Here is a 15,761-nt window from a genome sequence, read left to right as displayed (position 1 = left end):
TCTCCCACTTATGCATATTCAAAGTGATTTCTCCAAAAAGCAGTTCCTTTTCCTGCCCCTCTAGCCATATCAGTCTACTCTCTAAATTCTTCACTAGCTTCTCACCTTCCAAATCAAAATTCAAACTCTTTATAATTGCCAAGATGTCTGCAGCTATGACCCTGCTTATATCTTTAGTCTCATTTCTTTCTTCCCATGCTCCTTTTGAGCCTCTCTCCTTACTGTCTTTCCCCTCTCACTCATTTTTAATTTTTCTTCCAGAACAGCAGAAAAATGGAGCATAGTAGAATGGACAATTCAGATTGATCCTTGGAACATTTCATCCAGAAGTTTTTCAATGGTAAATCATGAAGATTCAAAAACAAACTAAAAACCTCACTAAACACTTCACTGATATATAATGTATAACAACATTTTGATTTGAAATATATTCCCTCTGTAACTTAGACTGTAAGTTGTTTGAAGCTGGTACATTTTCTTTTCATGTTTGGTACTAAGCCAAATACATTTTCAATTGTTAGTAGTAACAATGTTAAAGCATTTCTTCCTTCAGATGGTACCTCAAAGCAGCACAGTGAATCAGATAGAAAGTGTCACTAGCTCATCAATCCTTTGGATAAAATACATGGCAAAAGAACTACATGTGGGAAAGCCTTACAATATCCGCCACTGTTTTACATTATTAACTTTATACCCCACCACAAAGTGTGTGCATGCAACACAGTCACCTAAAGAACAGTTATAGGTGTACCTATGTAAAACTGACATGTTAGCCTAGGAAAGATGTTCATTTAAAAAAAATGTTACTTTACCTTTCTATTTCTAATGTAACCACTATATATTGCTTCTTTGTTTTTCTCCTTCTTTTCAAAATCCTCTTTAGAAAGGAAAAGCTCATGAACATCATGAGAATCCACAGGTTTGCTTATCATCTGTTCAGTTTGAAAGAAAAACAAATTTTAAAAAAAATCACTGTAGGATACCAAAATAAGTTTACAGTTCAGTGACGTGGAAACAGATTAATTACCTCCATGTCAATGTGTAAAGAACTACTAAAAGTTAAAATACATAGATCATTTTACTTACTCTGGCAGACTGGCCAATGAAAAACACAGCTTGTTTGCCTCCAACACCAAAATATGAGATGTCACTATTTAAGCTGCGAGGTACTGGTGGAGGACGTACATATCCTGAATGATCACTAAAAAAACACCCCCAAAAAAGCTATCTTTAATACTTTTTTCAAAACAAGCATTACAAAATTACTAATGAATAAACATTTATTTCTTTTAAAGAACTCCTGTAATCATCATCCCTGAAGAGCTCAGTCAAGACCCCAGATCTATGTTAAGAGCATACATTTGACATTGTAACTATCATTCAGATTCTAGTTTTATAAATGTGTAAAAGTAAAAACAAAATTGATTACTATTCTGAAATCATGTAGGCCACAATATACTTGAATTAACATGGCTATCTAGCAAAATTGTTTGTAAGTCTTTTCCCACCCCAATGAGCCATGTATATTTTTCTGCCCTTCCTGTGACAGGGTAATAAGCCTGTTTGCTTTTCTGCATTGTAATCTGTATTTGAATTATTTTTAGTTTTAGTTTTATTACCAGTTTGTTTGCATCCAGATACTGTACAAACCAGAGAAGGAAAATGACTTAGAGTAATCAGTTTTCTTCTATATCAAGTTCTTTTCATAAGACATGAGACACAATCTTAAAAATATTTCTGATAGTTGCCAGATCGGTGTTTTTAACATTTGAGATACCATGGTGATAGCCATTATACAGACCCCTAAGATGACAGAGTGGTAAAAAGACATACTAAAACTAGACTAGTTTACTCTTTGCCTACAGCAATGTCTTTGCATATGAAATGTCTAAAAAGAAACACTGGCTAGGAAGTAAATTTCTCTTCGTAACAGTCCCTTTTTTTACCACAGATTTTTGGGTCAGAAAGATGAGAAAGCTTGCTGGACATCCTGTTGAATATGATGCAGGCTTGGAAAGCCAATCAATTAATTGGTCACATAATATCAACTGACCATCCACAATTTAACCATAGTCATGCTATTTCATTTTTTTAAAACTTCATCTCATTTTTAAGTTAAAATAACTCAAATAAGTTGGTTTTTTTTGTAATTCAGACTAAGTATGTATGTTTTTAAGGCTAAATCTATTTGGAATCCATAAAGTCTCTTGTTTTTATTATTGTTGTTTTAATAAATTAATGATTAAAAACATTTTGACCGGTATTTGATCAGTTATTTTTGAATGGTCAAATGCCTAGAGCCCAGCATGGATACAAATTTATATCCCCAGATGTGCACATCAGTAGAACCACAAGGTCCTCCCTGGAACGTCAACAGCAAAAGGAGCAGAAAGTGGATCTGCCACTCTCAGAAGCCAGCAATTCCTCCAACACAACTGTACCATCCCCAGTCCTATTCCCGTCCCTTCCACACAGCTGTGTCCCCTATTCAGGGGTTGCAGATGAGCCTGGGGCAGGGCAGGAGGTGGTACAGCTACACCAGAAGAGTTGCCAGTACAGGGTGCTGGTTCCTGGGAGCAGTAGCTCCATGTTCAGCTCCTTTCACTACTGTAGTTCCTGAGAGTCTCCTGTGGTTTCACAAATACCAGTTTGTATCCAAGGATATATTTGTATGCGTTCAGGGCACTATAAAATGCCCAACTCTAATGTAATGTGAGAGAGATAGCTGCCAGCAGTAGTTAAGTCTGACTCCAAGAATATGGAACTTGATGGACAAACTGATCTGGTTTGGCAAATTCTTTGTTCATACGATAGAAATGGATAAGCTGATCTATATTTCAAATTTAATAAGTCCCAAATGGAAGCAAAATGTGGCTTACTGTCATAACGTAATTTCTAGATACAACGCAGTCTGTTTTGGCCGAAGGGACCCATCCACAGCTGGCTCACTCTGTGCTTAGGTTAAGTATGTTTCTGGAATCCCCACTGGCACTAAACCCTAATATAGCAGCATTCATAAGTAACGTTTTCTAACATCTCCAATTTGTTAGGATACTCTATCCTGCCCTAATGAACTCTGAGCTCAATTTTTCATACTTTTATATCCTCTCAACTGGTTACAGCAATGGAATAAACCCAGACACGAAGCCTGTTATTGGTAGTTGACTGTTTTAAAAAAAGATGCTCTGTCCAGATTATCACAACTTGTTATTTTTCCATTTGTGATTAAAAATAATGTATAAAGCTTTCTAACCTTTCAAATTCACCTTGTCTTGTAAATTTTGATAATCTATACACAGCCCAGTTGTTAAGCTGCTTAGAAGTCATCCCACTTCCATTATCAATCACAGCAACTGCTGGTTTTCCTTGAGTCTCATCAAATAACTGTTTGGAAAGGAAAAACAAGAACCAAACAAGCCAAATGAATACATGAAATCATACATTTGAAACAAGTATGCTAATCCTTTTGTATCTTACCAATTTTATCTGTATGCTCCGAATACCAGTATTTCGAGAAGTAGCTGACAAAGAATTGTCAATCAACTCAGCAAAAGCAAATGCTACGGAAAGAGAAAAAACTGTTAGTAATTCTTGATCTCTAAACGTAACAGTTGCAAAATGCCCACATACTTGAACCAGTATTCTCTCGGCATTAATCTCAGGATAAGTTTGCACTATATAACTGACAGTGAAAAATACTTGTTCCACTATCACTTGTTTTAAGGATCATTCATGAGTGCTAATTAGAGATTTGCTGAGCATGATTAAGCCTCCTGTCAGGTGAGTGGCCATTAGAAATACTTGGGAACACAACAACATGAAAGGGGTTCCCCCGCTACATAAAACAGGAGGCAAACCTGTACCTCTTCATTCACTGGTGGAACATACTCTGGATCAGTCATCGCTATAAAACAGGGATGGGCAATAATTTTTGAAGGGGGGCCACTTCACAAATTTTGGCAGTGGCTGCAGGCTGACCTGGAAGAGGTGAGACCTTGAGCGGAAGGGGCAGAGCCTCAGCGGAAGGGGCGGGGTTGAGAGCTGCCCTAGTGGGAGCTTTGTTTGACCTGGGGTCCCCGTCCCCTGACTTCTGGCCAATAGAAGGGACCTGGAGCAGAGGGCAGGGTGCCAGGGGCTAGCCTCCCAGAATAACATGTCAAACAGCTCCTGGTCCACCTGCTATTGTGTTGCCTGGCAGCCGCCCGGCAGGCACAAGCCCTTTGAATAGAAGCAGTTGAAAGGGCTAACACCTCCGAGGCAGCTCACAGGCAACGGGCCAGAGCTGCAAGCTCTTTTCAATTGCTTCTCTTTAAAGTAGGGAAGTGAATGACTAGTCGACCAATAAGCAAATGCTTATCGAATAGTCAACAGGCTCTATCAGAAAGAGACAGCAAGGGCAGGGGAAGAAGGGGTACTTCAAAGCAGCAGCGCCGCATGGAGCCTGGGGCCAGACCCTGGCTCTATGCGGCGCTGTCGCTTTGAAATGCTGCATGTGGCCCAGAGCCAGCTGGGGTGTCCCAAGGCTGCACATGGCATTTCTAAATGGCAGCACCACATTGGGATGTTAGGGACTCCCCTGTTGACCCCGGGCTCTGTGTGGCACTGACACTTTGAAACGCCGTGAGAAGTCTGACACTGGGTTCCCCGCAGAGTTTCAAAGTGGCAGTGCGGCATGGAGCCCAGGGTCAGCAAGAGTCCCCAACTGACCCCAGGCTCCATGTGGCACTTTCTCCTTTGAAGTGCAGCCTTAAGGCTGTTGCTACACTTCAAAGGTGGAGGCACCCTATCGACTAATCGAACAGACAATGCCAAATTCAGTGACTATTCGATTAGTCAATTACTCCATATTTAACATCCCTAGTTTAAAGGGCTTGCACCTGCTGGTGGCTGCCAGGCAATACAGACACCCAGCAGGCGCACCCTTTAAATAGAAGCAAATGAAAGGGCTTGATCTCTGGCTCCCTAGAAGTGCTGGGAGCTGGAGCCCTTTTAAAGTGCTTCTATTTAAAGGCCTGACCCCTTCCCTGTGCTTGCCTGGCAGCTTGCCTAGCAGCTTGCCTAGCAACCGCGGGGAACAGGAGAGCTCTTTAAATAGAAACAGCTGAAAGGGCATAAAGTTCCCTGTGCTTCTTGCACATTGCAGGAGGCTCGTGATCCCTTCCAGCTGTTTCTATTTAAAGGGCTCTCTTGTTCCCCGTGGCTGCTAGGCAACAGCTGCCTAATGGGCTGGGAAGGTGCCAGCCCTTTAAATAGAAGCACTTAAAAGGGCTCACAGCTCCTCGAGCCTCTAGCAAGTTGCTAGGGAGCCAGAGACCCAGAGCTCTTTCAACTGTTTCTATTTAAAAGGGCTTGTGCCTTCCCTGTGGCTACTAGGCAAGGCACGGGGAAGATGTGCGCCCTTTAAATAGAAAGGGAAGTACCCGCACTCTCTCCCTCCAAGGCAACACACTAGGGGACAGGGCTTGGAACTGCCTCCCGGGTATACAAAATACTGAAGTTTACAAAGAACAGATCAGGTACTTCTATTCACTCTCTAATAACAGAACAGCAGGTATTCAGTTAAACTGAAAGGCGGCACAGGAACCCCACGCAGAGGTGTGGGATTGAAGTCCAGCCCCCCACATGTGCTGCTGCTGCTCTTTCCACCCCAGCACTGCCACTATGCAGGGATCCGCAGGCAGGGGAGGGGAACAGGCTTCCCTGCCTGGGGCCATCCGCAAGCAGCCACCACCATGCAAGATGGGCGGTGCATCTGGGGTGTCGAGGGCTGGGGGGTGATGAGGCAATGGGAGGGACTCTACCCCCAGCAAGGCTGGACCCCCACTGTTCCATCCTCCCCTTGTCCATTTCCCTGAACCAACCTGTCCCTCCCCCCACTACTACCTCTATCAGAGGAAGCAGCGCAGGAGAAGGGAAGGGAGGTAGGAGAGCAGTGGAGGTTGCAGCAAAGCAGCCTCTGTCCATGGGGGACCAAAGCTCCCCGCAAACAGAGGCTGCCCCACATCCCATGAAGCAGACTCTGTCTGCAGCAAGCCTGGGCCAGCCACACAGGGTGGCAGGCAGCCAGTTCACGAGGGGAGCTTGTTTTTAAACTGGCTCTCTTCATGTACCTGCCTGCCACCCCACACTGCCGCCTCTGATAGAGAAGCAGCAGCATGAGGTAGCAGGGGGCTCTCAGGGAGTGGAACTGGAGTGCACTGGCTGCCGGCCCCCACCCCCGGGGACTATCATGTAACTTACAATATTTTATTCAATTACATGATAGCTAACATACCTACTTATAATCCAGAATTCCATGTTTGGAACAATGTGCATATAGTTATACAAATGTGATTTTTCTAGGTTGTTTTGAGCTTAAAAGGACATGGATACTAAAGGAAGTTAAACGTTAGTAGTATTTGGTACACATTCATTTGTATTTTGAAATGCAGCAATGATGAGAAAAGTTACCAATGTACAAGGGTCACCATCGTCATAGAGTACATCAGTTTATTAACAAAGAACACGAGTTTGTATTTTTTAATCCTGTCAGCCCCGAAAAGCCAAAATGCATATAGGAACAGTGAGCAGGCTTGCATTGAAACTCATTCTTCAATAACTAAATTCAAAATACAGAATCTATGACAAGTACAGGCATCAGAAAGAAAGGCTGAGCTTTTAAATCTCTAGTTTAGTTAACAAAATCATCAACAATAAAGTATTTTTATTTGTAAAATAAGCAAATTTCTTCTGTATGTAACTGAGACCCAGTAATCTTGGAACCTCATGATGCTACTTTTATAGTCACTTTTTAAACCAGGGTTTTAAAAGTAAACGTGATCTTAAATTGGGGAAAAAAAAAAAAAAAAAAAGCTTAAACTCTTCAACAAAAGTGACAAAAGGTAAAATAAAAGTGAAATTATTCACAAGCAAGACGTTTCTTGTCTTTGAGGCCTTTCTAAGGTAAAAGAATAAATACATGAAAATAATTTTTAGATTATAAAAATATCTGAATACTTACGCAAAGGATTTTGTCCTTCACTAGCATAATATTCATACATTCCACTTTTGATAAGCGTGTCATAATGCGGTAGGAAGTCAATTCGCTCCTTTGTTGCTGAAAGTAGTGTCTGATCAACTGACTGTAGCAAATACAAAGTAACTCCATCTTGAACAATTTCACCTACAATAAAGTTAAAATATTAAATACAAAGGAAAAATCCCTACAGATATTGGTCAACTTCAGCACAAAAATCTGGAAGATAATTTTCAAATATGATGCACCTCTTTTCACTTTCTACTAGCTATGAAACTTTCCAAGGAGGAACTTAAATTCAAAACCTTTCACATCCCCAAACATAGCAAAGTTAGTACTTCAACTGGAAGTACTACATACAATCCTTGCAGCTTCAAAATTTATATTTTTACTAGCCAAATTAAAGCAATACTATAATGTTGAGTGGAAAAAGCATACCATGAGACAAAATGACTGAGATTTTCGCCCAGTTTTGCAGCTAAATTTACCTTTTGGTGAAACTGAAGCAAAACAAAAATGAGTCCAAAAACAAACACACACAAAATTAAAAATCAAGTGAATGAAAGCAGAGAGTTTTATTGGAAATATTTTTTCAATGTTACCTGTAATGTTCCTCATCTGCTACCAAGAAAACAGTGTAGGGACTGTCACAATAAGATTAAGATAGATCTATTTAACAACCACAAAATACTGTGTCTCACTATCCAGGTATACTAAACTACACCACTTTTTGCTCTAACTTCAGAAGAAATTAAGCTTCACATAAAATGGGATGCCATTTTGTAGGCATGATTCACTTACAATATAAATAACTTTATTCATTTTTTAGTACCCCAAGGGTTCCTGTACAAATATGGCAGTAATTAGCATTGCAAAATAAAAAATTTAACCTTAACTATACATTTGACTACGTTGCACATTAAAGTATCTAGCTGCTGAGAGAACTAAATATTAGTTTACAATACATCATCAAAAGACAAAGTGAGAATTCCCCCCCACAGGTGGGTTTTCATAACAATTTTGTAAGGTTTTATAATATATATCTAAGCTACTCTATATGCAGCATAAGAACACAAACAACATTCTTATGGTTTTTAACATGGGTATGCACTGGACAATTGTTGTGAAGAGTGATGTATGGTAAACAACATACGATACTTACTGAAGTTGTCTTCTGTAATCTCTTTTCTATTGGTTGTTGTGATAACAAAGTTATCTTCAGAAGAAATGCAGAGTGCCTACAAAATGGTAAAAAAATTAGTTGATGCATAAATTACCTGTTAAAGAAAAGAAAAAAGAAAAAGGAATCGTCTTCTTTCCATTAATTGTGTCATTAATCAATCAATAATAATTAAGTATGTAATATTTTGCCCTTGACATGAAATTGGGAATAAACAGAACACAATGTAATTCCAAACCTTCTTTTTCACTCTCTGTTACATCTTTGCAGAATGTCCTGGTATGAGACATTTCCCTTACATGATTTAAGCACCATCAACTAGCTGTACAAAGAGATGCTATCTTGTAGGTAATCTTAGAGCCTGACACATGGAATATGAATAACCTTACTTTAAAAGCTTCAGACGGGTAGCCGAGTTAGACTGTAATAGAAACAACTTAAAAACCAACAAATAGTCTGGTAGCACTTTAAAGACAAACAAAACATGTAGATGGTATCATGAGCTTTCGTGGACACAGCCCACTTCTTCAGATGACTGAGTGTTGGATGTCCAGAACCAAAAAATAAATAAGGGGGGGGGGGGAGGAAGAGAAGGAAAAAATTGGAAGGGGGGTGAGAAAAAGAGGCAGTGGGTAGATAAATTTCAAAGGGAAAGCTGAGCCAGTATGTAACAGGGAAAACTGAAAATCAACACAGTCTATTAGCACCTTTTAAAGTCTAGATATCCAAAAGAGAAAACAGAATTCCACTTATTACCTACAGTCCACAACTTAAACCCTCCAGCGCATTATCTACAACTTAAAGGAACAGTATTAACACTAGATTCTACACAGACATAAAGAACCACATGAACCTTCATTGTTTGGTTGGTTGATAATGTCCCAGCCATCTAATATCGTGATTTAAACCATAAACATGAGAATTAAACTTGTGAATGAAGTGGAGTTCCAAACCATCTCTGTGTATTTGGCTTGTAGAATTGGTCTGTACCAAAACAGCAACTTGGAGATCCCTTAATGAGTGTCCAGGGAGGTTAAAGTGTTCACCAACAAGTTTCTGCATGTTCCATTTTCAGACATCTGATTTGTGTCCATTAATTCTTTCCCACGGGTACTGTCCATTTTGTCAAATATATATTGCAGTGGGGCATTTCTGGCATTTGATGGCATAGACCACATTACTGGATGTACAGCTGAATGAGCCTCTGGATTTGGTGGCAGATGTGGTTGGCTCCAGTGATGAATTTGCTTGTAGAGATATGTGGGCAGAGTTGGCACTGGGGCTGACTGCAAGGTTGGGTTCCTAGATTCTTTTGATGTAGCTGTGTAGCATAGTTACCAGAAAGAATTTGTTTCAGGTTGGGGGGTTGTCTGTAAGCGAGAATAGACCTTTTTCCCAAGGCCTCAGAGTCAGAGGTCATTTTCCAAGATAGGTTGTAAACTGCAAACTAAAGGTTATCTGCTTCTTTTAACTATCTAGTCTTTAGGTGCTAATAGACTTTTGTTGATTTTCAGTTTTTCCTGTTACATTTCAAAGGGAAAGCCGAGCCAGTATGCATCTACCCACTGCCTCTTTCTCCTCCGCCCCCAAACCCCTTCCTTCCCTCCCTCCCTCCTCCTCCTTCCCTTATTTATTTTTGGTTCTGGACATCCAACACTCCGGTCATCTGAAGAAGTGGACTGTGCCCACGAAAGCTCATGATAACATCTACATGTTTTGTTAGTCTTTAAAGTGCTACCAGACTATTTGTTATTTTTTTTTAGTTTAACCTTACTTTAAGTTAGGGATGTTACCCACGGTAACTGGTTAACCTAACCGGTTAACCTAGGGGTGGGCAATAATTTTTGATGGGGGAGCCACTCCAAGATTTTGGAAAGTTGTTGAGAGCTGCACTCTTCCATATTAATGGAGGAGATGTGGGAGGCTTCCTCCCTTAACTAAACGTGCAGTCGATAGAAAAATCTATTAACTACATGATAAGCTATTTACTCAATTCCTAACATCCTTAATTTCAACTATCATATTAAGTCATATTATATATCACTAGTAGTAATAGCAGTATGTACTTATGATTTAGTGTTAAATATATAAAAATAACTGTACCAAAAAATATTTAAAAAAACTTCTAGATGCAAGTTTTCTGAAACAAAGATGTCCTACAAACTGAGAATTCCAAGACATGTGGAATTGGAACAAAATTACATTTTCAAAATGCTAAAATTTCCCACAAATCAGACATTCTGAGTTTCAATTAGCTCTATACAAAAACCTAAACAGCTAAAAGTAGCAGCTAACTGAAAAGGGGTCTTGATGACACTCACCAACAAAGAGTTTCTCTGCAGCTGGAGAGCAAGGTTGATAATTGAGTTGAGTGGAGTTTAAGTTTAAACTATGAAGGGTCTGAAAATGATAAGTACATTTTATTTGATGCAATAAAGAAGTAGGAAAGGCAGAGATGAGTCAGTCAGATCAACTGGCCAAAACAATGATCTTAGCTGTAGCATTTTGGATGGATGTGAAGGGGCAAGATACATAGGAGAAGGGTGAGAAAAAGGATTGCATTACATCAAGAGGGAAATAACCTGGATAAAAAAATTGGCAATGAAGATAGAAAGGAAAGAATGGTTATTTAGCCAATACTAACAGTGTTTTTTTGAGATTTTGTAGTCATTGTGAATCTCATGGTTAAATATGTATGGGTCTCATGAACACACTGATCAGAATCTTTTGTATAACAATGTCCTCTGTTGCCACACATGCACTTTGCACCTCTTCACGCTCTCATGCAAAGCCATAAAGGGAAGAGCAGCTGCAACATTCCATTATTTACTCACAATCTGAAACTTGTGGTAGCTGGAAGTCCCCCGAAAGCAGCAACAAACTCTGGGTGATAGTAGTTACACTGACATTTTGAAGAACCACAGTTACTGTAGATAGATAACCATTCTTGATTCTTCAAGTAGGTATCAGCATAGATCTCTGTGTCAATGACCGGCAAGCAGCATCTTCTTAGGTGGTGGGAATGAAGCTACAGCTGCTTCAATTGAACACTGATTGTAGTACTGTTCTCACAAACTTGGCATCAGCTATAGCAGCTAAATACAATGCATAATGCTTCAAGCCTCAGGGGAAAAAAAAGTTACTCACCTTGTGCAGTAACAATAGTTCTTCAAGATGTGTGTCACTGTGGGTGATTCACCCAAAGTATCCTCCACCAGTCATTGGAGGTTTTCCCCTAGCAGTGTCTTGCCATGCTACACATGCACAGTGGCCACCTTGTGCTGAAGTGTCATTTGGCTGCGCGCACAGTGCAGCACCCTCCGTTCCTTCTCTACCATGGAATCCATCACTGGACTCCAAAGTAGTCCACAGGGAAATACATCTTGAAGAACCTTTGTTAGTGCACAAGAGGAGTAACTTTGTCTTCTGCTTCAAGTGGCGGTCTTGTGGGCACTCCACTCTAGGTGACTATGAAGCATTATCCACATCAGGCAGTGGTGGACTTTGGAATCACTACTGTGAAGTAACAAGGAGAGAAAGTCCCACAGAAGTAGCTGGAAATGGTCCATGTTGTAACACACGGTATTGGGTGAACACGTGGTGCAATGACCAAGGAGCTGCTCTACAAATGTCCATAAGAGGAACATTATGGAGAAGAGTTATAGAGGCAGCCATTGCCTGAGTTAAGCAAGCTGTGGTCCTCTGTAGGGGATGCTTGCTGCGGAGAGCATAGTACATGTGTATGTACGATTATACCCCTTGGAGAAATGCTGTGCAGAAACCACTGAGCCCTTGGTTCGGTCAGCTATAGAAACAAAGATTTGTGGATTTGAAAAAGGATCTAGTTCTATCCAGATAAAAGGTAAGAGCATGCCATACATCTAGGGTGTGGAATGCAGCCTTCCTGGCAGTTATGTTGCTTAGTAAAAAACCATGGAAAGCTGTATTGGTTCATTAATGTGAAAGGTGGAGATGACCTTAGGTAAAAACATGGGATGTGGTCGTAACAATCTTTTCCTTGAAAAAAAACAGCATAAGGGGGATCTGCTATCAAGGCTGTGATTTTCCCTATGCATCTGGCAGATGTGGTGGTTACCAAAAATGATACCTTCATCAAAAGGAACAGGTAGCCAAAGGTTCAAATGGAAGTTTCATGAGAATGTTGAAAAGGTAGGATAGGTCCCAAGTTGGAGGTGCACATATATCAGGGTGTAACTTGTGAAAACCAGTGAGGAAACACTTGGTGATGGGGTGAGTGAAGGCTGAAGTGCCATTGATGAAATCATGGAAGACAGCAATAGCTGACAAGTGAACCTTTAAGGAACTCAGGGAAAGCCCATCTTCTTTCAGGCCCAATAAGTAATTGAGGATAGAAGTCTCATTGAGTTATAATTGTCTCCTGACGACACCAGGCCCGAAATCAATACCATTTATTCAGGTAGGTATATAGGTTGAAGGGGTGATGTCTGTTTAATAGGACCTGTTTTACTCTGTCAAAGCAGGTATGTTCATCGTGTTGGAACCATGAAGGAACATGCCTTGAGTTAGAAACCCTTTTAAACCCTTTTAAACTGCAGAGCTGCAGCGGAAGAAACTCCTGAATTTGGTGCAAGCCAGGACTGAGCACCTAATTGTGTTAGTCAATTACCCATCTCTTAACTAGGAATGTTAAATTGTGTTTAACGAGCTAGTTGAATTTCCATCGACTACTTCATTAGTTGATAAGGGGGTAAACTGCTGACCCCAGGAGCTAACCCCACTGCACTTCTGCCTTTTAAATACAGAAAGAGCCTGGTGGTGGCTGCCATGTGGCCTAAAATTTGAAGACATGTGCATGGATATAAATGGGCTGTGGACAAATGAGGTGATGAAACTAGAGCGGGTGATTAAACAATGATAAGGTAGTATGGCTCTGGCAGAGTTTAACAGGGCTCCTATGAATTCTATTGACTTTGTGGGTTCCACCATGGATTTTTGGAAGTTTATCAATAGTCCAAGATGTGTGAATAGATCTTGTGTAGCAGTAAGCATTGTAGGAATCTGTTGTTGGGAATAACCTTTGGTTAAACAGCTGTCCAGATATGGAAAAATTATAGTCTCATTGTATGAGATAGGCACTAATGACTGTGAGCATCCTGGAGAAGACACAAGATGCAGTAGAAAGACCAATGGGTAGTAACTCGATATTGGTTACCATTGGTCCCAACAATTATTCTGAGGAATCATCTCCGTGAAGAGTGAATTGTTATTTAAAAAATAGGTGTGCTGAGGGCCAAGAACCAGCCTCCCTCATCCAGTGCCAGTATTATAGCTATTAATGTGATCATCTTGCATCTGTAATCCAGATAAATCTGTTTAGCCTTCTGAGGTCTTTCCACCCTCCCATGTTCTTGTGTGAGGAAATACTTCAAGTAGAACCCGTTTCTATGGTGTGCATGAGGAACTGGTTCTATTGCACCTATGTGGAGCAGAAGGTTCTGTACCTCCAATAGTAATAGGTGCTCATGGGAAGGGTCCCTGAAGAGGGATGAGGAAGGAGGGAGAAGATAGGGGATTTAGATTTAGAGAGTAAAGAGATAATGTATCTGGATCTGAGTATCTCTAGGACCCACTGGTGTGATGTAATGAGAGCCTATTGGTGGCAGAAAGGGCATAGGCGATGGCCAAAAAGGCAACCAGAAGGAAGTTTCCTGGGGGGAGGTCGCTCAGGTCCTCAACTACACCTTCAAAACTGGGACTTCGTAGAAGGTGGCTATCTCCTTCCGGGACACAGTTTGGACCTTTGATGAAAATGTCATTGGTGGTGCCATTAGAAGGGCATATCCTGGGGCCTCCAATACTGGCTATAATGCCTCCTCTTCTTACGAGGAGTATACATTCCAAAAATGCCGAGAGTAATGCGGGAATCTTTCATCAAACGGAGCACCTTTTGTGGCGGATAGATACACCCTATCAAAAGAAAGGTTCTCCACTCTGGTTTGCAGTTCCTTCAGGAGTCCCGAAACCTGAAACCAAGAAGTGTGACATCACAATAGCAGTGGTAGTTGCTCTGGCTGCCATATTCATGATATCCATAGCAGCCTTCAAGGAAGTACGGGCAATTGACTGATGTTCCTGGATAGTGGCTTGCAACTGAGGCTTATTTTGCTCTGGAAGATCATTAAGGAAATCCTGCAGTTTTGAATAGTTAGAGTGGTAATAAAAGGCAAGTAATGTGGTGTAATTAGAAATCCAGAACTGTAAAGTGGCAGATGAATAAACCTTTCATCCAAAAAGGTTAAGGCATTTGTGGAAGTTATCTAGAGGAGTGGTTCTGTACTGAGAGTGTTTCGAATGGTGGTTGACCACATCAACCACTAATGAACTGGGTGGAAGGTGGGGGGGGGGGGGGAAGCCCATGCTTTTGGCAGGTACAAATTATGTTTGGTCTGCCCTTCTGCTGATGAGGAAACAGAGGCTGGAGTTTGCCAAATAATTTCTGATGGATCACTTGTGGTTTCATTGATAGGAAGGGCAATTTTTGTGGACAAGGAAGGTTGCAGTATTTGAAGCAACTTGTGTTGTTTGTCTTGCACTTCTTATAATGCAATGTCCTGAGCATTCTTGAAATTGTTTTAGGCTCGAAAGGGATCCTCCGTATCAGACTGAGGTAAGTCATTGTCCTCCTCCAATGGCTCTTCTCCTGTAAATGAAATTGTATCGGCCACACAAGTTGGTTGTGACTGACTGCAGGTTGGGCCAGGCTGAAGGGTGCCATATACTGCTGTTGATATTGAGCCCATGTCCATGAGGATCATTGTGGCAATCAGGACAGAAGTGGGGTAGGGACATAGGTGGTTAAACCATGGATTTGAGGCATCAGTTGAGTAGTTTGTGGTTTTGCTGACCACCAACTTGATGCAGGATACGTGGGGGAGGAGCTTTGTGATGAAAATCTGCTCTCCTGTCCATTGCCTAGTTCAGGGTATGGTGAGGACAGTGTGGATGACAGCAAGTGATGTTCTGCACAGTGCCGGAGTGGACTGTCAGCACCAAGGAAGTGGAGAGTGGTACCAAGTCACCGTAGGTATCTAAAACAGTCTAGGTTTGCGTCAGTGCCAACCAGTGCCGAGGGTCTGCTTTCTTATGTTTAATCTTGTCTGCTGGTTCTGGTGTGGACTGGTGCTTAGGTGCCAGTACTAGATGCATACCAATGTAGAGGTAAGCACCAGTGCAGCATTATTGGCTGGTGGGGGGAGGCAGCATGTGTGGGTATTTTGCTTTTTGGTGCTGGATGGGTGATCGGTGCAGCTAGTACTTAGGAGGCTAGTTAACGTTTTAGCTCCAACTCTGCATACTTCAGCAGTACCGTCTTGCAGGTGTTGGTGGTGCCGGAGGTGAACAGTGCCGGCAAATAGTTTCTTGCTGAGGTCAGCACTGCAGGCAACAAATGAGTTGAGGAAGCCGTAGACTTGCAGGAGTCTCAGAGCGGAGATAAGGCTCTCTTGCTAGGAGCTGAATATTCCATGAGCACAGGCTTTTGTGGCTTTGAAGTAGATTATGTGCCCCAGTGGACAGACTCCTCCA

General features: G+C 41.3%; 1 protein-coding gene across 1 annotated transcript in view; it reads right to left on the bottom strand.

The window, feature by feature from the left end:
* SMCHD1 (structural maintenance of chromosomes flexible hinge domain containing 1) overlaps positions 1 to 15,761 on the bottom strand; it is a 192,988-nt gene that overhangs the window by 164,678 nt on the left and 12,549 nt on the right. The window contains exons 2-7 of the mRNA XM_075920925.2: positions 8,178 to 8,253; positions 7,001 to 7,162; positions 3,478 to 3,560; positions 3,254 to 3,384; positions 1,087 to 1,201; positions 813 to 932 (exon numbers count right to left, since the gene is read on the bottom strand). Coding sequence (XP_075777040.2) covers positions 813 to 932; positions 1,087 to 1,201; positions 3,254 to 3,384; positions 3,478 to 3,560; positions 7,001 to 7,162; positions 8,178 to 8,253 — 687 coding nt within the window. The remainder of the gene's footprint in view (positions 1 to 812; positions 933 to 1,086; positions 1,202 to 3,253; positions 3,385 to 3,477; positions 3,561 to 7,000; positions 7,163 to 8,177; positions 8,254 to 15,761) is intronic.

The sequence above is a fragment of the Pelodiscus sinensis genome, chromosome 2 (assembly GCF_052426305.1).
Source record: "Pelodiscus sinensis isolate ZL-2025 chromosome 2, ASM5242630v1, whole genome shotgun sequence".
Taxonomy (NCBI): domain Eukaryota; kingdom Metazoa; phylum Chordata; order Testudines; family Trionychidae; genus Pelodiscus; species Pelodiscus sinensis.
This window is presented reverse-complemented; position numbering and strand designations above follow the sequence as displayed.